Genomic DNA, 22,084 nt, shown 5'->3' with positions numbered 1-22,084 from the left:
AAGTTCATTGCTCGTACTTCTACTACGAAATTAATTTTTTTGCAAAATGGTTGTGGAAATGGTAAGTATATTTTTTTTTTATAAACATTTTTGCGTCTGTATTTCCGTAGAAGAACATTGAATATAGAATTGACTTCGGATAAAACAATAGCTTTATTTAATATATAACTTTGTCGAGTCAAGCCAGCTACGGTACCTCAACTAGTTGTAATTTATTGTCTCCTAAACACTATAAAGTGCAGACGCGCATTCAATAGTGTCATTTATCATGGTTAAATTTTTATTTTAGTAATTTTGATCGAATAACGAAAGGGTATTTCTTCCAATTTATTAATATTTAATAAAATTTGTGAAATTTATCGAGGGAAAAATTCAATCAACTAACACTTTTGTAACGGACATAACGATTTATTAATGAGTAATAAGAATTTCCTTTTTGTTCTTATTGAAATCACACATTTGGTATGGTCAAGCCTTCTTTCGATGAAATCGTGTATCGCGGTCAGAAATAGGGCCTCCAGTGGCGGGGGAGGGGGAGGGCGGGGGAGGGGCGGGGGCACCAACAAAGTGTCGGGCTCCGGGCGCCAGTTATGTTCGCTACGCCACTGAGGGCCGCATTCCGTATTTTATATATAATGGTACCTCGTACTTCGAACGACGAATTCCACAAAAATTCGTCTGGAGGGGAAAGAATGTTCTCGAAGAACGACAGGATTTTCCATTCTATGTGCATTCAAGTCGTCTCTTGCTGGAGTGTTACGTTCCTGTTTCTAATCCCTGTTTAACTTTATTTTTGGAGTGTTTGATTGCGTTATTCGTCGATTTTAAACAATTTCTTGACGTAGTTTTACTTCACCGATAGCTTTTGGGTGCCCCATAGAATATAATTTTACAATAGCAATAACATCTTAAATTTCACAGATTCTGTGTTATAAGTTACGACAGTTGCTAAAATACGCAAAATCTATCCGTCCGACCCAATATAACTTTTACTTATTAATCATGGCATCCGCCAGGTGTTTAGAAACAAGGAAGCCTAAAAAGAAGGTTGTCGTTTCGACAAAGGCCAACATGGCGGCCATGTTTAAGATGTCGAAAGTGGCCGCGTCCACCAATAGTCTAAATGAAATTTTCGTCGTATTTACAACGATTATTTTCGAGTATTAATTTGTTATTAGGACATCTAATTGTATAATTTTTGCCTCAATTTATGTGTCTTTGCCGTAAGTTTATCGAAATGGCTATTGTTTAGTATCTGGCCGTCGCTTACCGTTATTTTCTAATGGGAAAATTTGATAAGTTGTTCAAATGGGCAACCTGGAATGAATCGAATTCGAAGTGCGAGGCACCACTGTATTATGTTATTTAAATTATTATATTTATCTCCATATATTTATTTTTTTCTAGTTAAAAATCTATAGTTATCAATGTTGTGTAGTAAATATCATTATTATTTGTCTAAGTAATAAAATACCAGTAAATTAACAATCTGCTGGATTTAACATAAATTTGCTTTTATCACGAGCTTATCATAAAGGAACTTTACAGACAAAGAGTAAAAAATTGACTTTATATATTATAGAATATGCATTTCGGGTGTGACGCCCCTCGTTAGTTCTCACTTATAAATAGACCTATCCCTCTTTACACGCATTGTATTTTACTCTCACGGCTGTTGTGTGTATATAAGAAGGAAAAGTATTGGAATTGTATAAAATTTGACCCTAGGAATTTTTCACACTATTTTATTACGACTAATTCTGTAATATAAAAGTCAGTTTTTATAAAGTAATGGAAAATAATGCAACTCGTTGCTAGATTTTTTACACGGAAGAAACAATTTAACTCTTTGTTAAAGTTGTGTCGATAAATGCACCTGGAAATGCGTGTTATAACATTAGACAATAGAAGCCCGGTAGTTCAATGGATGTGAAATCGCTTATAATTAATAAATATTAAAAATAAGAACGATTAAAAGTTTAAAAGTTGTTTTGAAATTTCCAAATTGTAAATGAAATTAATTTTTAAATTTACGTTATTTCTGTGCGGCAGCGACGGAACATTTTGCTTTTAATATTTTTACAGACATTTTGCAATTGATATTCGCCTTGTAAATTTGAAGATTTTTGCTGTAGCTTTTATACAATACGCAACTAACACATTCGGTCTAAATATAAGAATCTTTAACTAAAATATAAAGTTCTTTTCAAATGTTTTTTTATTAAAAAGATGTAACCAGTATAGAAGTAGAGCGTCGCTTTTCCTCTCAATTCGGTTTCTAAACCAGATATATTATGTGATATTTGCAAAACACACAGAATTATTCGACGCCGATCCATATAAAAAACGCCGTGGGACTACTTATCGGCCGTGCACCGTTCGGCCCGCCATTGCTTAAGCCGGTTTTCGTCGTGGAGTATCGCGTCGATGGCGGAAGCGTAGAAAGGCTCACTCGTTCACGTGACTGCCCGGGAATGTGGCTCATCTGGGTCACGTGACGTTTCTGACGTGTTTTCCCGCACCTTTTCCGACGTCGATGTGACCGCGAACCACAGTTTGATAAATATTGCATTTGTTACGTTTTCGGTAATACCGTAACATTTTACAACGTGAACCCGCGAATTTTAATAAGAAAAGCGATGTTACGCTTCTTCCGTAGTAATACCTTGACTTTTTTTCATGGTCGTCTTTCAATATGCATTTCATCACCGTCACTTCACTGCAAAGCACTCCACCTTGAAGGGAAAGTAACATTACACTAAACACTAAAGGGATACAGTACTGTTGTTTTCAGAAATTTGCTTGTGTATTATGAGTTTCCACGTGCCATCGACTTTTATTTTATTATTTAAATTTATTCCACTGTATAAAGGAACTTTTGTAGTCACAAAGTGTTTGTGTAATTGTCTTTTAATATTAATTCTTTTTTATTTTAAATAATTTATACACTGTTAGCTAACACTTCAAATCCAGTTCGGGATGTAGTTCTTTTATCTGTGATTTAAAAGAAATGTAGTGTCAGGTAATCATTAATAAATAGCACATTTTATGAACAAGGTGGAACAATTTATTGTTACAGATTGCTGCTGCGATAAGATGATGTTAAGTAAGATTGTTATTAAATGATTGTGATGAATTAATGTGGTAAACATTTCTTGTGCCGAAACGTAATAGATTGACTCTAGAATCCAAATAATACAGCTGAAGTGTTCTTTTTTAATGAAATGATTAATTAGTTAGTGATTAGTCTATTCTTAATTAGTGATAGGTCCATTAATTGTAAATTGAAAGAATATCTGTGTTCTGGCATAATGCAGTTGATATTTTAGTATTAATAGCAAAAACTGCCTTTATTATCAAGTTTGAAACATTTGTGGTTGGAATTTTAACAGAAGAGTTTTGTGACTATTTAAAACATGTTTCGGAAATGTTGACGAAGAAAGGAAATAGTATCAATCTATCAATAACTCAAACTGTATCAAACCAAACTGTTATTATCAAATCATATTTGAAATTTGTGTGTGGAGTTTGTTACCATTTGTAATTCTTATTGTTTGAAATACTTTAATTTGTCGTCACACTCAATTCGGTTCTAATTTCAGAAGCAAACAAAGAGTGGTGCTAAGTAGAGGTTTGATTATATACATTAAAGTGAAACAAAATTTCTGAGAATCTATCAACTCTTTAATTAAAATTTGATTTTTGAGTAAAATTTTAATGAAGTTTTAAAATGTTTGTAGCTTTTGTAACTAACAATATAAAAATATCATTTTATTTGTTTTTTAAATAGATCGATAAGACATTCTCTGCATTATTGTCGGACATTAAATCCTTTGATTCGAAAAGCTCGGATGAAAATTGCGAAAAAGAGTCTTTTAAAAGTTCCGAGTCGGAAACCGGCAAGGGGAACGGTTTGACGTTTGAAATAAAGTGCTTTGAAACCGAACTAAAAGAAAAGAAAACTATTACTGCTAATATTACCCGTATGAATAAATATAAAGTAATATTTAACCATACCCTTGAAATATCTGTTAAGGTAAGTTTTTTATTATATATTTGTAGTATTGTGCATGAATAGCATTTGAAAAATATTATATTTCATTAAATATATAACATAATCAACTTTAAGATTTATCAATTAAAATTTGTGATGTATGAGGTTGTATAAAGACATAACGAGGAATTATGCCGGGTTGAAATTTGCTCTCTACCTCAAATTAGTAGTGGCTCGCTACCGTACGTCACAGTTTTCCTTTAAGAATAAAGTCGTGCCGGTCATCTATCTAGGGAAATTTTGAATTAAAATAACACCACTTCGTGTTTGCGTCGGAAGTTCTAACGTAGATAAATCTTTCCCGTAAGGTCTCGCATTTCGTCTATATAACTCTGTTCTCGAGATTAATGAAAGATGGATGGACGGCAGTGGGAATTTGTAGGCGTATAATTTTTTCAAATTGCAGCCCAAAGTAAAGTGTATCTAGTTGAATGTAAGAGACTTTTTTCAAGTTTTCTGGAAATTGTTTGTCTTAGATATGATTTGATACATCATAATTAGGAAATTCTAATGCCATGGGTCTTATTTTTCTATTACTAGAACTTACTGATTCCATTGTATTGTTACAATAATTTTATTAGACCAATAATCCTAATAGCAAATATTTAAGAGGTAATCTTAGCTTTGTATTGTTAGTCTGTTACTGTGACATTATAAATACTTGAATGAAAATCCCAGAAAAAGTTATGCAGTATTCTTTCGAGAGGTTTTGCATTTGTGATGCTTTAAAGAGCACCGACGACGATCGCTTATTAAATACGAGCATTAAATCCAGTGACGATTTAGAACCTAACAAGGAAAATGAAGACGTTTGCGACTTTGATACCAGAGAAGATTATATAATTTATGATATATAATTTATAGATGATATATAATTTACTTTATTGTACAATAAACACCAAACCAATTTATGTCAAAACAATTGGTTCTATTGACTTAAATTTGTCTACAATTGCCAAATTAAACAAAAAAATCCTATGGATAAAATTGTAGAAATTAAGATGCAGCTTAGTTTTGATGGTATTTTACATTGAAGTGAATATGATAATGATATACTTAATTTATTATTATGTTTATTAAGTATAAAAAGTATACTGGTAAATGTGTTATTACACTATACAATGAGCTGATAGAATACGTAGTCTATCCAGTCTCAAAATATAATCAATTAAGATATTTGAACATTTGTTAGTTGCTATTGCATTTAAAAGAAAATATTTCTGTACTATAAAGGTACTTAGTTCAATTTGTGATCATCTTTTTGCTTAAAACTGTGTCATTCATTTATTTTATTGAATTTATACATTACTGTGTTATAACTAAATTAATGCTTTTATTTTATTTGCCTTTCTTTAGATGTTGTAATTCTAATAAATTTTATATTCAAAATTGTCATTTTCTTATCTCCTTCAGTTTAATTTCTTTATTGGCTATAAACTTGCAATTATGGAATACTGTAGGACTATTATTTGACATTGGGCTGAATGTGAGCTAATTTGCATTAGAAGGAGTAGAAAACATACTAACAGTGTATTTTCTATTCGTATTACATTGTCTTATTTCAAATTATCTTCCTTTCCTTTGGTGAAATACAAAGAAACCTATAGGCAAATAGCGGCAAATATGACAAGAAAATAGATGCGAGAGTTGGTTAAGATGTTATCTTGGTATTTCGTGAATTTGAGTCCTATGAGTTCAGAAATTTGTATTGATTATTTTACTCGGATATGGCAGGCCCTATTCTTTATCACTAAGTCGCCTTATTATGAACTTGGTCATTGGTAGGTATAAGTAAAAGTGCACATTTTATCTGTGAATAGAAAGAGTTTAACAAGAACAGTGTGTTAGAGCAGTGGTTTGCAGTTATTTGATCCGCAGACCACTTAAACTAAGTCATAAATTAACCGGGCACAATCTATGCTCCTATTCACATTTCGGTTTATAAATATCACATTAGACGTTTGTCAGAATAATTTATCTATTTAGTAAACTAATGTTAGAAATGTATGATGCGTACAAAAACATTCGCTTTGGCTAAATTGGAGAGAATTCTAACGGAATAATTTTTCTGTGGACCACCCGGTGCATGCTCGCAACCTACTAGTGGTCTATGGACCGTGCTTTCAGAATTATTGTATTAGAAAGAAAACATAGAGCAGATGTCTTTGTAGTGAAAGATGAGTAAGCATAAAAGAAATCAAACAGAATTGGTTATTATTTTTTTTGATATTTTGTCTCTAATAGTGATTAAGAGTAAGAACAAAATCATCTAACTAAAAATACATTAAAACATTGCGTGACTAAGGAGAAATAGCTTTAAATTTGTAAAAATATGTACATTTTCACAACCATTTTTCTGCGTGAAATTGCACAGTTCAGGTTGACTAGTAGTTTTACTAATATAATTGAATTTTTCACAGAAAATAACAAAAGAATATTCAGCAAAGAAAGGCGATTGGGTTGAAGTAGAATTAACAGACGACAAAAAATATATTATTCGTCCTCTGAGAAAATGGAAAATATCGGAAGGCAAAATTACAGAGCCGATACGCAACGGTTGCGGAATCGTCGACCACAAGGTAATTATTTTAAACGAGATATTATTTGAGAAGAGATTTATTTATTTTTTATTTATGTAAATACTCTTCATTTCGTAGGTATTTTTTACCAAAGGCGTCTGTTTGGATAATTTTATTCCAAAATGCGGAGATCTGGTCGACGTAGAAGCCGTAGAAAGTAACGCAACGAAATACAAGTGGAGAGCAATTAGCGTAAAGAAAGTAGAAGTGAAAGGGTAAGAAACTTTCATGTTAATCATTTATATATAAATATTATAGATAGATCGTTGTCTTTATACAGAAAGATTTGTAGAAAACAATAAATGAATGAATATTTTAAAAATGATTTTGGAGAGTTGTATCTTCAATTATAGCCGAAAGACATGCAAATTTGAATATTTTTTACATTAATACAATGCTAATTGATAAGATAATAATTAACGATGCTAATTTTGTGGCTTTGTCTGTAAAGAATTCAGTGTCGGAGTGTATTGTTAATTAAATTAATTGATAATAAAATGAAAAGATAATTGATATATTCAGAGTTTCATAGTTTGGGAAAGCATCATACCACAAGCTTTTAGTTGGAAAATTTTCCAGATGAATTAAGAAAAATTATTTAAATTTTGTTGCATGATGGAATTTGCATCCCAGTGGAGAACATTTGTATTTAATTTTTGTTGCAGTATTATGTGAATGTAGTTGAAAATTTTAATAAATGGTTAGTGATGTTAGAGGAAGATAACTTGCAGTAGACTGTTTAAACTGTAGAAGATATCCAATTCGGCTAAGTTTGCTTTTAGGTAGATGTTCCGTAAACAGATATTCTTTCATAATCATCATTTTTGGTGGGGAAGAGAACAAATACCGATTGAGATCAAGTGTCTTCTTTGAGGTTTTACTTCACGAGAATTTGGTTATTTTGCAAAATCCTTCTTTTATCATTTACTTAATCCTGTTCTGACAATGCACTTGCACTAACACACAAGTTAGAAAGGACCCAGTGCATTTGACTTTTCTAACTGGAACGTTCAAGGTAAAATATATAAATTTTGATTCTTCTTCTGTCTTTTCATTTGGGGATTAATTTTTTTCTGATCAGTTAATTGGATACCAGGGATTAAACCGTATCGATAGGTCATCCGGAGCTAGATGGAATAGCAATAACTTAAAAGTCATTATATTTCATAGCAATTTAACCTAAAAACTGAATATATTAAACATATGTGTTCAATTCCAGCATATTAAAAGAAAATGTGTGGATAGATTATTCTAAAACTTAATATTAGATTAATTTATTACTATAATTATTATTGTTATAACTCGAATACAAATTATCAACGATTTTCAATTTTTGTAAAGGTGCACGATATCGCCGTCGACGGAGCAACGCGTCGACTCGTTACTTTGCGACGAAGACGAAATAGAAATATCTTTCGACGGAAATTTCGGCACCGTTAATTTGGGCGACAAGAAATGTTTACCGGCTTTATTCAGGTACGTGTATTGAAATTTGGAAAAATGTTTCGATTTCGTATATTTATTTTATTGCAGTAACACTAAAAATTGATTCCCTTCTACAGTAATACGAGTTGCTTGCCTTGCGTATTGCTATCATGCAGGCCAAACGAAAATTATCACGGCACCACTCAGTTTAAAGTCGACGAAAATCTGGATTATCCAATATTAATTTCTCCGAACGAGCCCTTCGACGTAAATGTGACCTGCATTGCAAGGTTAGTTTACTTATTAACTTTATTATGGCAATTGATTTACAAATTATTGATGTTATTAATAGAACTATTAAATACTAGAGATGAAAGTCTAATAATAAAAAATTTCATTCTATAGTCAACTAGGTTGGAGTGAACAGCTTATGCTTTTCGAATTTGAAGGATTTACCATAGAAAAAATTCTAAAAGTGAAAGTCGAAGATCCAAATCAGGATCTGCCTTTGTCCGACGCAACTTCTATACCTAGACACTTGTTCGTTAATAGACCAAAACATTTTAGAGAAGCATCGGGTTGTGTGATACCGGGAGAGAGACCTCGCGGGTTCGTAATATTGTCTAACTTTTACACGAGATTTTGATTAGCATTTGACGTTAATCTTTGCACTTAACTTTAATAGGGTTAAAAGTCGATTCTCTCGAAAACTGCGGACCTTTCCCATTCCGGAAGAATTGCAGAGCGTCGTTCTGGAAGGAAAACACGCCGTGCGTAACGTGTCCGTTCTCGCAGAGGTTCGTTACGAAAATATACCGTGCATTACGTAATTTTATTTAATACGAATTTATTTGTGATTAATTAAGTTTATTTAAAAAATTAGGAGTTATCTGTAACAAATTATAAAGAGAAATTTCACACACTGCTTCATCTTGAAGAAATACAAATAAATATGGACAGGAAAGACTTTAGTATGGATCAGGTATGATATATTGTTTGATAAACAGTAACACCAATCTTAAAATTCAGTTTGGTAATAATACTTTCTGGCTTCTTTAGGTTTGTTTTCAACCTTGCAATGAGTATTTAACGTTAGAGGTACCGGGACTGGCAGAAAACAGGCCCATGCTATTCATAGGCGACAGAATTACGGCCAGCGACCCGGTAGAGAAATCCAATCCGGTATACGAAGGATTTATTCACAAGGTACGTGCTACGGTGTAAAAAACCTATAAGGAATTTTTGTATTAGAATTCAAAAATGAATATTTTGATATTGGAACCGAAGCAGACTGCTTTTTTTACCATTATTATTTCTAAAAGATTTTTGAGCTACGTGGAATGTCACTTTAAATAAATTTTAAGCATATGTTTAAATAAATGTATATTAATTATATATAGAATTTGGTACCATACTATAATTTTTGTTTTTAATATATTCTATACGGAATAAATAAACTTAAAAGTAATATGAGATTTGTCTATTTCAGATTGATGAAACAAAGATATTTGTCAAATTCAATAGCATTTTTCATAATATATATAAAGGAGAAAGTTACGACGTAGAATTTCATTATAACAGGTAAGAGTTTTAGATTATTATTATTATGTGTTAATGTATTAATGGTAGTGGCTAAAGTAGTAATGCCGTTAGTCGCGTATTTTAAGGAACTGCTTGTGTAGTAGAATCTGAGATTTTCATAATTTGATGCAGACACGTACGCCTCTGTCCATTACTAGACATTTTTCTCACTAAGAGTCTGGTCAGACTTATACTGGGCACGAAAAAGAGGCTTATTAGTGCCTTTAGGCAGAAAGAATAATGTGACCGGAGAGTCGGCACCTCTTTGATGCCTCGTCGGGACTAACACCATTGAGTCTCGTCGATCCATGAGCCACGGCGGCGAGGTTTGTTTTAAAAGTAGGTCACACGAGCAACCACATGCACGGGTGATCGAATTAGGGACGGAGACCGTGAGACGTCGGGTTGGAAGTGCATTCGGATTCTAATTAAACCAACAAATAACCGTTTATTTGAGAAAAACATACGATACACAGTATAACGGAACAACTATAGAGATATGATCGCAAGAGAGAGAGAGTTTACATTTGAGCACGCGGGGTGATAAATACCTTGTAGAGGAGTTGGAGATTGGGTGCTTGCCGGTCGAAAAGAAGAAAGTTCCAGATGATAGTTCTTATTCTTAGATAGTCTTAGTTCAGAGGTCAACAGTTGATATTATGGTTGCAGGCGAGAAAAATTATGTACCCATAGAGATACCTAAAATGATGTATCCAACGATATAATAAAACGACGTATTTAAGTGAATCCGAAATTTGAAGCACAAGGAAAACGAATGGCTTGGTTGAGGAACTAGCAACAACTGCCAATAGTTGGTAGCTAGTTGTTATATTGAAATGATGAAATCAGACAGCAGGCCACAAGGTCGCACGAAAGTGTCTTTATCCACGTGGAAAACTTAAAAGAAGATATACTTCCAGTTGTGAAAGTTGATGTTACGACTTTACATTGTTTATATTGAAGTTGGGATACTCACAATAAAATAGGAATTAACAAATAGTGTGTTAATATTAGTTGTATAATGTATTATTCTTTATTTCAGAATGATTATGAGAAGATATCATCAGGCTATTGAAGACGCATTAAACCTTCCCGAAAATGGTGAGTGATACGTTACATTGCGGAAGGAAATTGTGAGATCTATATTGATATAATTGTTATTGATTTTTCTATTTTAGTTCTCTTTCCAAATAAAATAGTCTACAAAACACCTCAAGTTCATCTTGTGGAAGTGGCGGCATCAATGCCTTCAATTTCTTGTACACAGAAAGGAGAATTGGAAAAGAAGGAAGAGCCAGAACCCAACAAATATATAAATATAAATTCCATTCCTCGTAATGCCACATTCTGCTGTCCCGTGGTAAAGACGGAAGTCCGGTCACCAATTAACAGAAAGTCTGTGACAATTAAGTGGCATAACAAGTCTCTGAACGATCGACAGAAAGTTGCAGTGAAAAGAGTGTTGGACGGAACTTGCCGACCCATGCCTTACGTTATATTTGGACCTCCGGGAACGGGCAAAACGATGACCGTGGTAGAGTGCATTATTCAAATATTCAGTCGTGTAAAGTCTAGTAGAATTTTAGCCTGCACTCCGTCAAATAGTGCTGCAGATTTAATCGTAAGTGAAATATTAATTTCAAAAAGTAAAATTTATATCCGAAATCTTTATATAATTTCATTTCTATATCTTGAAATATTAGGTTCAACGTCTGGCAGAAAGTAACTTATTCACCGAAGACGACCTGGTTAGACTCAATGCCTTCCATAGATCCAACAAGGTTTGTTATTATTTCATTTGAATAACGACGATGCCGTAGCATCTCTCTCTAACGACGACGATTACTTTCAGGTTATGCCAGACTTGGTTAAGCCATTCTATAAAAGTGTAGACAAACTGTCTTTGATTTCTAGTCATCGTATTATCGTTTGTACTTGTGTAACTGCTGGAAAATTTTATAGTCTGGGATTGGGAGTAGACCATTTCACTCATTTATTTTTAGACGAGGTAATTCGGGTTTTGTATTTCTTATTTAACGACAGTGATTATTTCACTGAACGTAAGAGTAAGTGTTTTCTGTTTGCATAAAACTTATTGTTTATTTTCTTGTTTGTAGGCCGGACAGACTACCGAGCCAGAATCGATGTTAGCGATGGAATTAGTTGCAACAGGCAACGGACAGGTAACCGGGCTTTTCTATGATATGGCAAAGGAAATGCAGGATTTCTCGTAGTTTTTTTATTAGAAATATTGTTGGGTCTTAATGACAAATGTATGCTTTTATAATTTTCAAGGTTGTCCTAGCTGGAGATCCTCAGCAGCTCGGACCGGTCGTACACTCCTTTTACTCTAAAGAAAATGGACTTGAGATTTCGTTTCTAGAAAGGATAATGGCTCTTCCTCTGTATCGGAGAAATCCAGAAAAGTATCGAGAACAAGGAAACTATAATCCATTACTAGTACGATAATTACTTTCAGAATCACATCTTGAATTAGAAAAGTACCAAAGGCTCAGGTTTATAACTTTATAATTTTTTTTTTATAGGTAACTAAACTTGTAGATAATTATAGATCCCATTCGTGCATCATTTCGTTATCGTCACGAATTTTCTACGACTCCGAACTCGTCTGTTCTGCTCCCGAAAGTTTACAGAATACATTTTGCAACTGGGAAGAATTACCGAACAGGACGTTTCCAATGATATTCTGCGGAATTAGGGTAAGTCAAAGTTGTCATTAAAAATGATTTTATATTCAGAATTCTAAAAGTTTTTGTATGAATAGGGTGAGAACTTTCGAGAAGGTGACAGCCCTTCTTGGTTTAATCCATACGAAGTTCTGCAAGTGGTTAAATATTTAAAAAGTTTGTATATCCTGGGAATTTCACCAGATGACATTGGTATCATCACTCCATATCGCAAACAGGTATGTTGGAAAATAATCTGAAGAGGTATAAACCTATGGTGGTATGATAAGAAAAATTACTCAATTTATGTTATCAATAAATTTACATATATTTAATATGACAATCTTATCATAATATACTTCAATTTCCAGTGTTGTCTCTAATAAGTTTTTATTGTTTTCTGATAGATAGTGGTAATTGAACCATATTATGACACGATTGTCATATTAAATATACACTGGTGGACAAAACTTAAGGACGAAGAAGAAATGGGCATGTATATGAAAAACTACATGTGGTTGTAGACAAGAGGAGAACAATAGTATTGACAACATATTCAACATGATTTAATATAATAATTATGCTCAAAGGAAGTACACAGGATGTCAAAAAAGGGTGTTTTTGTAAAAGGTGCATATTGTCCAAAGACATCGTTGTACAAAAAATGCACAATACTTACTTACAAACTATCCTGAGCATCACGACAGTAAGGAATATGGTCACCATGAAGTGTGATGCAACTTTGTACATGACATGGCATCCTCAGGACAACATGATCCAGGAGCTGTTGAGGCAAAGTCCCACTCCTCTTTCACTGCACAGATGAGGATCTCCTGGTTTGTCGGTGGATATTGTCGATCAGTAATATGTCTCTCCAAGGCATCCCATACATTTTCAATCGGATTCAGGTCAGGAGAACAGGCTGGCCAGGCTATGCGATGAGTATCCTTGCTGTCAAGACACTCCTCTATAGTCTGTGCGCGATGACAAGATGCATTATCATCCATAAAATGAAACTTCTCACTGACAGCACCTCGGAAAAATCAAATATATGAGAGCAGAACTCCGTAAATGTACCATTGGCCAGTCATGGTTCCTCGATCAAGCACATACAAGTCCGTATGGCCATTTGACCATGATGCCTGCCCACACCATGATACTGCAAGTCCGATATCAATCTTTTTTCCTGAATATTTTCGGGATGATAAGCATTGCTAACCTCATGCCATAACAGTTGCCGTCTAGAGTCAGATGATAGACTGAATCTACTCTCATCTGACTCTAGACTCTGAGAAGAGTATGGTAGCCCAGTTGTCATTAGTCCAATTGCGATGTGATGGCACCATTGCAAATGGGCGCTTCAGTGAACTCTCGAGAGTGGGACACTTACAACAGGCTGCTGTGGTTCAATTTCTAGTTGTAATTGTTGAAAATAGCATCTGTCCTTAAGTTTTGTCCACCAGTGTATGTAAATTAGTTTAAAATATTTATTAGAAACTCTGTAAATATAAGGCAACTTTAGTAGGCTTATTTATTCTATGTTATCTATCATTTGATTTAAATTTTCTATTTATTGATGATTTTTAAATATTACCTAGAAATTTTAATTTGATGATGGAATTACCATGAATTATTTATTGGGTAATCATACTTGGACCAATGCAAATTGTTATAAAATAAGATCTTGTGTCTGCTGGAGCAAAACGGGGAAAAAGTTTCTATAGTGTTAAAATCAAGACATAATTTGTATTTATAAATGTCATTACATATATTAATACAATAACTAAAGAAAAGTTTTGTATCAAGAAATTTGCCTAAAATGTTTAATATCACATTATTTAGGTGGAAAAAATCAAATTTATGATGAGCACGAATGGAATTGAAATGTGCAAAGTGGGTTCTGTAGAAGAGTTTCAAGGCCAGGAGAGATTAGTGATAATTATTTCTACGGTAATTATTTTCTTGTTGTACGATTAATTTTAATGTAGAGAGTTCTTTTTGTGTATATTAATTTTCAATGCCGTAGGTTCGAACTTCAGAAGATCAGCTGAACTTCGACGCCAAACACAACTTAGGTTTTCTGACCAATCCAAAAAGGTTTAATGTCGCACTCACCCGAGCACAAGCCCTGCTCATCATCGTTGGAGATCCGTACCTTCTGTCTAATGTAAGTAATTTCTTAGTTTATTTATCAATTTGGTTTTTAAACTTTAACAATTGCTCGTTTGTGTTGGTAGGATAAACACTGGAGGGAACTAATCTCTTATTGTTTGGATGAAAAATCGTACTGTGGATCGGCAATCTCCCTGGAAAAAATACAGAAGAAGAATAATTAGAAAAATAGAAGAATAATTTTAGCGTTTAGAAGAATAATTAATTGTAGGACTATAGTGTTTTAATATTTCTCATTTCAGATGTAAGGTTTCATCTGTAAATAATTATTTTAATCTGCCTTTTATATATTATGCATATGTAAATTTTGTAAAAATCTTAGACAAATGAATTGAATTGTTAAATGAATATGTATTTTAAATGTATTTATACGAATTGATTGGTGCAATATAAATTTGTTCTATATATATAATGAGATAATTAATTTAAAATCTAATTTTTACCATAAAACAAAACGACATATATTTATAGAGTAACACTACAAAGAAGTAAGTCATAAAATATATATTTTAATTTTTTACATGGATAGGCAATGTTTAAAGTGTGTTCTGATAAGTTAGTCTGGTCAGACCTGTATATTTATTTTTTGAAATTTACAGTTAACATTCTTGACTATATTCAGAGGCCCATCTGTTGCCAGACAATGTCTTTTGCAACAAAGCCACATTTTGATGTGTTGGACAAAATTAACCCACATGATTGGAATCTGAAAAGATGTGAATTTTGAGAGCAGGAGCGAGACAGTCCCAAGGCAAGTGTGTGGGGGCACACTACTCCATGAGGAAGTTTTTGGACCATTTTCCTTCCAGATAAAACAATTACTCAATATGCTGGACTCATCATGGTATTTTTCACTTAGAAGGAACACAACCCAATCTGTTTTTCCAGGAATACAGATTATCACCCTACTGGGATTAAATGCGAATAAATTCTTAGCTAGATTTTTTGGTTGATGGATAATTGAAGTAGTCCTATTTCATGGCTTGACACCTTTGGATTTATTTTGGGAAGGTTATTTAAAGGAACAGGGTATATGCAGGGGCAGATCTAGGATTTTTGAGGCCTAGGGCTTATTGAAGTCCAATGGGGCCCCAATTTTTCTTAAATTAAGAATCTTTAAATTGGGATTAAAAATTCATTTTTAATAACATCAAAATCAGAGTTGAAATATATTTATTTATGAAATGGTGTTGAATGACAAACTTTATATCTTATATAAAAAACAAAAGAAATAAAGAAATATTTACGTTGAGTAATTACTGATCAATTATGTTACATTGATAACAATAAAACAAATATAATAATAATGATAATTTCTAGTAATATTATTAATATTAACTATTTATTATATGATAAGTGCTCATTGTTAATGAAAAAGTATTAAAAATTTATGACAATTCAATTTTTGTGACCCTTGACACTTGGGGGCCCAGGGCTTATGCCCTATTAGTCCCCATGTAGATCTGCCCGAGGTATATGCAAAGAAGGTTACTGACATTGCAGTAATGAAACAGATGGGAGAAAGAAAATAATGCGTTCATAAAGTTATGCTTGAAAAACTTTCAAGAAATCAATTGCAGTTTGGATAGTTTGTGTGCTTCTGAAGGTGCCTATGAGAAAGTTTACTAAATTTTGTTGGATGCCCACGGCTTTGTGACAAAACAATTTTTTGAGTTGCTACAAAAAATCATTTCCTTTATCTGTTATGATTTGTTTAACTAAAAATGTTAATCTGACAATAAATTGTAGACACACTGCTGTATAGGGCCATTCAGTAGTTTTTTACTGGAAATGATTAGAGATAGGAAGGACTAATGACCAGTTTTTAAGATACAAAAGATATATGGTATGCAACAAAGTAAATACCTTTTATAATAGGTCACATTTTCTTAAACCTAATGATGCTTAGATATCGGTTAATTTTGTATAAAAAAAATGATTTTCCTCTTCCACGAATGTTGCTATGCTGGGAACAAAGTTCATCAGTTTATCAAATCTCTTTACAGGACAGAAAAATCGAGCAATGAGTTGCTTTACTTTCTCAGCAACATTTAAAACTGCGTGTGCACCATCTTTTAAAATACTAAAAACATCATGTATTTAACTATTATAAAATGGCAAAAACCTTCATTTTGAGGATGGGGATGGGTTTTATGAAAAATTGTAAATGCTAATGAGCAAAATTGTCATTAAAACCAACTGACCATACTCGAGATATGATACACGACCTCCATTTATCTCTCCACCTCCACCATTAACAAACAAAAATTTAATAACATCAATTCCTTTAATAAACAAACATACATGCATAATTTCAGAACCTAATTCTTACTTAATTGTATTGTAGAGTAATACACGAAAAATCAATTTTTCTTTCTTTTCTGACTTATAGAGGATAAATAACTTCAAAATTCTAAAACATTATATCAATAATGAAATAAAAATAAAAGTTAAAAAAGGTAATAGCAAACCCAATTTGCAGAGAAAAACACTTTATTACATTGTTAAATCCCCTAAATGCATTTTGCCAAGAAAATTAGGCCTCCTCAGTAGGGTTAATACCAAGAAAGGTTATATAAAGCAAGATATTACATAGGTAAATATAATAGAATAAAAAATGTTTTTTAAATATAACCTTTACCTAATAAAAGCAGACAAATCACATCAAATAGTAATAATGAACTTACGAGACTTAGAAGACAGGAAACAGGAAATTTTGAAAAACTTGGAAGAGATCTGTTTATGGAAATACAACGAATGGTATCTACAAAATTGAAGAAATTAGTAAATGAAGGCTACATCTCAATACATGAAAGTAAAGAAATACTCCCTAAGGAAAATGTAAGGATTCCTAAGTCGAACATTAGAATTAAAACACATAAAATCAATAATTGGTCGGCACTTATTTTGTTTAAGTTTATGTTATTATATAATGTAGAAGTATTTATTAAAAAGTCGTTACAGGTTATTTGAAATTCAGAATACAGCGTTGAAAAATCGGGCAGGGGTCGGCAACCTTTTTTTCGTAAGGAGCCATATAAGAATTATACTTACCATACATTCTTGAAAATTGAGCCTAAAATGTCTTTTGTTAAAATGGGTTTATTTGTGCTTTGCATAAAGGTACTGTAATAAAATACATTGCAATTCAATTATTTGTTATCAATGTTACAATAGTCATAATTATAAAATATAATTATTAATTTAAAGTAAAAAATAAATTATTTTAAACATCCTTACATAAAAATTAACATTTTTCTTTGGTCAAACAGTATGCTGGGATTTCAAATATTTTATAATATGTTTAACTTGTATGTATAAAAAAATTAAAATAGAGAACTTCGTAAAAAATAAAAATAATATATAGTTTCTAATGTGATTTTTGTCGCCGAATTTCTCGAGAAAGTTTGTCAAAATTTGGTAAATACATTAGTTTAACTTTCGTACAAGACAGCAGAGTCGCACCGTTCGGCTGATTTCTTAGTTTATTTTTGATAAAATTCTTGTTTGTAAATGCCTGTTCACAAGAATGTGTCGATCCGAAAATTGACAGAAGTACAAATGCATAAGTTTTTGATAGAATATAAGTATCGGGCAAACGGTTCCAAGTATAAAAAAACAACTCGATCTTTCCTTTTAAGATTTTCTATTTCAGACCATTTATGCTGTGCAGCAAAAGTAGATTTCTGTCTCCCTAATTTTTCTAATTCATTTTTAAGATTTACAAATTTGAAACTGCCCATTTCCTTGATCTTTAAATCTGCTAGTTCTAGTTGAAAAACTGCTGGATCAATAACACTAAGAGGTGAAATATTCAAATCCATTAGAATTGATTTTAAGTGGTCTTAGTAAAAAGGTTGCCCTTTCCTTACTAAACTCTTTAATTTCTCACCAAATCCCAATTTCATATTTTCCACTATTTGTGCAAAATATGTTAAACCAATCGAAATATGATCCTGTCGATATTCCTTCAACATAGGAAAATGTAGCAATGTGCCTTTATCTAAGTCTGCAGTAAACAAACATATTTTTGTTCAAAAGCAAGTACTTCTTTTAAAAGCAAAATAGCTGTATTTCCCTTCCCTTGCAGTTTGTTGTTTAGTGTGTTTAAATGTCCACCATAAAATAAAATGTTTGTAACCGATCGTGATTATTGAGCTCAATGTGATCAAGATCTTTTCAGTTAAAAATAATTTTATCTCTTCAATATAAGCAGCAAATGGAATTAACACTGCTGCTCTGGAAAGCCACCTTACTTTATTGTATAAATAAAGATCAGAATATTGGCTATAGACTTCATTAAGAAGTTCACAAAATTGCCGACGATATAGTGGTCTTTGCCATTATTTTGTTTGCAATTTGTACAACCGAGTCTGTAACTAACGTTATTTCCTTCGTAAAAGTTTGCGAACGAAGTGCGTCTTGATGGATTATGCAGTGAAAAGAAAAAACGTCATGCAAAATTTGTTCTTTAAACATAGAAACAACACCTTTCTTTTCACCTTTCGTACTTGGTGCTCTATTGGTTGCAATTGATATTATTTTTAGTTTGCAAACAATTGATAACAGCAGATTCTATATCGTCACATTGATGAGTTTGTCCTGTAAGTGGCAGTATATCAAGTAACTCTTCCTGTGGTCCGTCAGAGTTAACAAGTACAACCTGTGCAATACCATTCACATCGCAAGATTCGTCACAGCCCATCCGTAAATGGCTTTCCCCGTTTTACTATTTCTAGAGCGGCAACAAAACTAGCAGCAGTTGTATTGTTACTTGATTTCATCCAATTTGAAAATGTACATTTACTTAATTTCATTTTACGCTGAAGTTCTACTGCCTTTTTTCTTTCTTCTTCCTCTCGATAAGTGTTTGCAAATGCTGTATGTTTATTTTTAAAAAATGCCTTTGTACATTTGATTTTTCTGCTGTCAGAAAACTTTTCTTGACATATTAAACACACTGGAAATACCTTTAAATCGCACGAAGTACCGAATCTAACACATTTTAAGAATTATTTATTCCTGTACAGTACACAGCGGGGGAAAAGTTATTGCCATTATTTACACTAACAAGTAAGACTCTATTTACTCTCCTGGAAGAGAATGGGAGAGTCGAATTAACTCAAGTTTTCTTCGCGATAATGTGTATTATACATTATTTTTATAGCATTTCGACTATTTTTACAATGTTCAAGTATAATACGTAATGTTTCATGCGATTATTTACATATTTTCTCGTATTACGTAACGGCGGGGGATTGACTTTCCCGGAAAATTTATAGCTTGACGGTTCTAAAATGATGTTTACTCGCCTAAATACTGTCTAAGAACATTAATTAGTTAATCAGAGATAAAAAAAAACGATTAAAGAAGCGAATTTATAGCGATTATTTACGTTTCACTTCGACGGTTGGAGGCGGGGCTGGGCTTTTCGCGGCAATTTATTGCTTTCACAAGTCTGTGATTTGTTAAAGTAATGTCAACAAATACAGTAGATTGCCAGTTAAAGCTTAAAAGGAGTTTCCCTTTGATTGCTTTGAGCCAATTGTACAGCTAACACTAGAACAGTGATACTTTCTCTATACGTTGATCCGCCGACAGCACTCAAACAGCTATCCCAAAGTATGCTGTTTACGAATCGAAATTAATTTTATATGATAGTTGTACCAGAAAATAATGTTCTGGATTATATAATTTCGCTATACAGTTTTATAGGGGAAAATTACTTTTACTTCGTATAATAATAAATTAGGCAACGAAAACTACCCCGCGGCAATTTCCTCATTGCTGATCTACAATACAATTATTTTCCAAGAACCCTTATGGGGTCTACATGAATGACATCAACATTGGGACGCTGTTAACAACACCTGTTCCGAGGGGTGGGGAGGGTAGGATCGGACTCAATGACAGTTTTACTGCTTATTAGCATTTACAGTTTTTTTGATAAAACTTATCTCTAAACTCAGAATTAAGGCTTTTGCCATTTTATAGTGTTAAAAGTTTAAAACTTTAAAAAAAAATGTTACAGATGGTCCCACCCAGTGCCGTAACTAGCCATTCCCGTGCCCTGTGCAAGATTTTCATTTAGGCCCCTTAACGAGTAATTCGCACAATGATCAAAAATTCTAAAAAATGACTGGCTAACGAGCAACGTTTCGCATAACGAATGACGAGAAGAGGGATAGTCCTGGATTTTGTGCATGCTCCATCAGTCTGTGTTTAGCACTCGCTCATCTAGCATCTTACTGTCGCTGGTGATCACACATTTTTTTTAAAACTCGTGTTCAGACTTATTACATATAAACATCGAGAATCATAGCCTGTTATATAATAAGCACGCCAAATGTTATGCCAAATTTTTGGAATATGTAAAGGCAATAAATGAATATTAGAAATGAATTAATTTGACTAGAGGTAGGCAGTTATGCTGCCATCTCGTACTAAATTTAATGACCAATTCCAAATTGAATTTTAGAAATGTCTAAATTAAAAATTTATTATTTATAATTATGCTGCCATCTCGTATTTGATATAATAATTATAAATAATGAATTTTTAATTTAGACATTTCTAAAATTCAATTTGGAATTGGTCATTAAATTTAGTACGAGATGGCAGCTTAACTGCCTACCTCTAGTCAAATTAACCAATTTATAATATTCAATTATAGCCTTTACATAGCCCAAAAATTCGGCATATCGTTTGGCGTGTTTATCAGACATAATATCTGTGATATTTATTGTTTTTTGCAAACTCAAAGTAACAATCGCGCTCCTTAACAATGTATATTTCATAATATTCTATGAATACACGTTATACATAAAATATTTGAGTCTGTTTTTCGGCAAGGAACGCATTATCGTATTTTACATAAATTTAGTGGAAAAAATTGTTTCGAATTACGAATTATGCTCGTTAAACGAGGTTCCACTGTATATCAGTTTTGTGTCACCCGTAAACGGGAAGACAAAATTCAATTTACGCATTGTTTGAGCATGGCTGAATAAGTCCGTTTTTTTAATACAAATGAAACACGCATTTCACAAGTATAAAGCTTTCATCCGGTAGTACAAGTTATCTTTTAAATATATAATTAATTAATTACTGTATTAATACAGAATTGGAGAAAATTCATAATACCACAGCAACTAACTGCTTAGTAACGCAAATAAGCTACTATTTTAAGCTACCAAGTAATTTTGCGCCCAATCAAACTGTACGTGGGCAATTGCAATTCCTCCAATACGCCTTTAAAATATCATCCACGGAAAAAAGAAAACGACATAATTATTAAATTTATTAAAATACTAAATACATTTAATCGAAATGTATTCAAATTGCATCTTACTGTATAATTATAACGGACTTACGATGCATTTTAGGATTTTAATTTCCTCCTCAGGCAAATCTGCTTTTTTAATACATTCTACTCATTACTACATTTTAATAAACAAATACATAATTTTTTTAATGCAATAACGATATTTTACGTGTAATAAATATATTTTACTCGTAGTCAATTATATTTTCTTTACGACAAACGGAATTTGCTGGAAAAAAACAAAATACCAGCGTGAAATTTA

At 32.5% G+C, this 22,084-nt stretch overlaps 1 protein-coding gene across 1 annotated transcript; it reads left to right on the top strand.

Annotated features, from left to right (window-relative positions):
* Window positions 1-46: 46 nt before the first annotated feature.
* LOC136974954 (RNA helicase Mov10l1-like) lies at window positions 47-14,679 on the top strand. The gene is made up of 22 exons (XM_067269951.1): window positions 47-61; window positions 3,791-4,036; window positions 6,475-6,633; window positions 6,712-6,848; window positions 7,975-8,109; window positions 8,196-8,348; window positions 8,464-8,667; window positions 8,744-8,855; window positions 8,942-9,040; window positions 9,118-9,264; window positions 9,548-9,639; window positions 10,682-10,740; window positions 10,818-11,260; window positions 11,343-11,420; window positions 11,492-11,647; window positions 11,757-11,822; window positions 11,935-12,099; window positions 12,186-12,359; window positions 12,425-12,565; window positions 14,169-14,276; window positions 14,353-14,493; window positions 14,564-14,679. The coding sequence occupies exons 1-22, from the start codon at window positions 47-49 to the stop codon at window positions 14,660-14,662; spliced, it is 3,129 nt and encodes a 1,042-aa protein (XP_067126052.1). The 3' UTR covers window positions 14,663-14,679.
* The last annotated feature ends 7,405 nt before the right edge of the window (window positions 14,680-22,084 follow it).

The sequence above is a fragment of the Centruroides vittatus genome, unplaced genomic scaffold (genome assembly GCF_030686945.1).
Source record: "Centruroides vittatus isolate TY-2023 unplaced genomic scaffold, ASM3068694v2 contig_359, whole genome shotgun sequence".
Taxonomy (NCBI): Eukaryota; Metazoa; Arthropoda; class Arachnida; order Scorpiones; family Buthidae; genus Centruroides; species Centruroides vittatus.
Note: the sequence above shows the minus strand (reverse complement) of the source record. Positions and strands in the feature narration are given on the sequence as shown.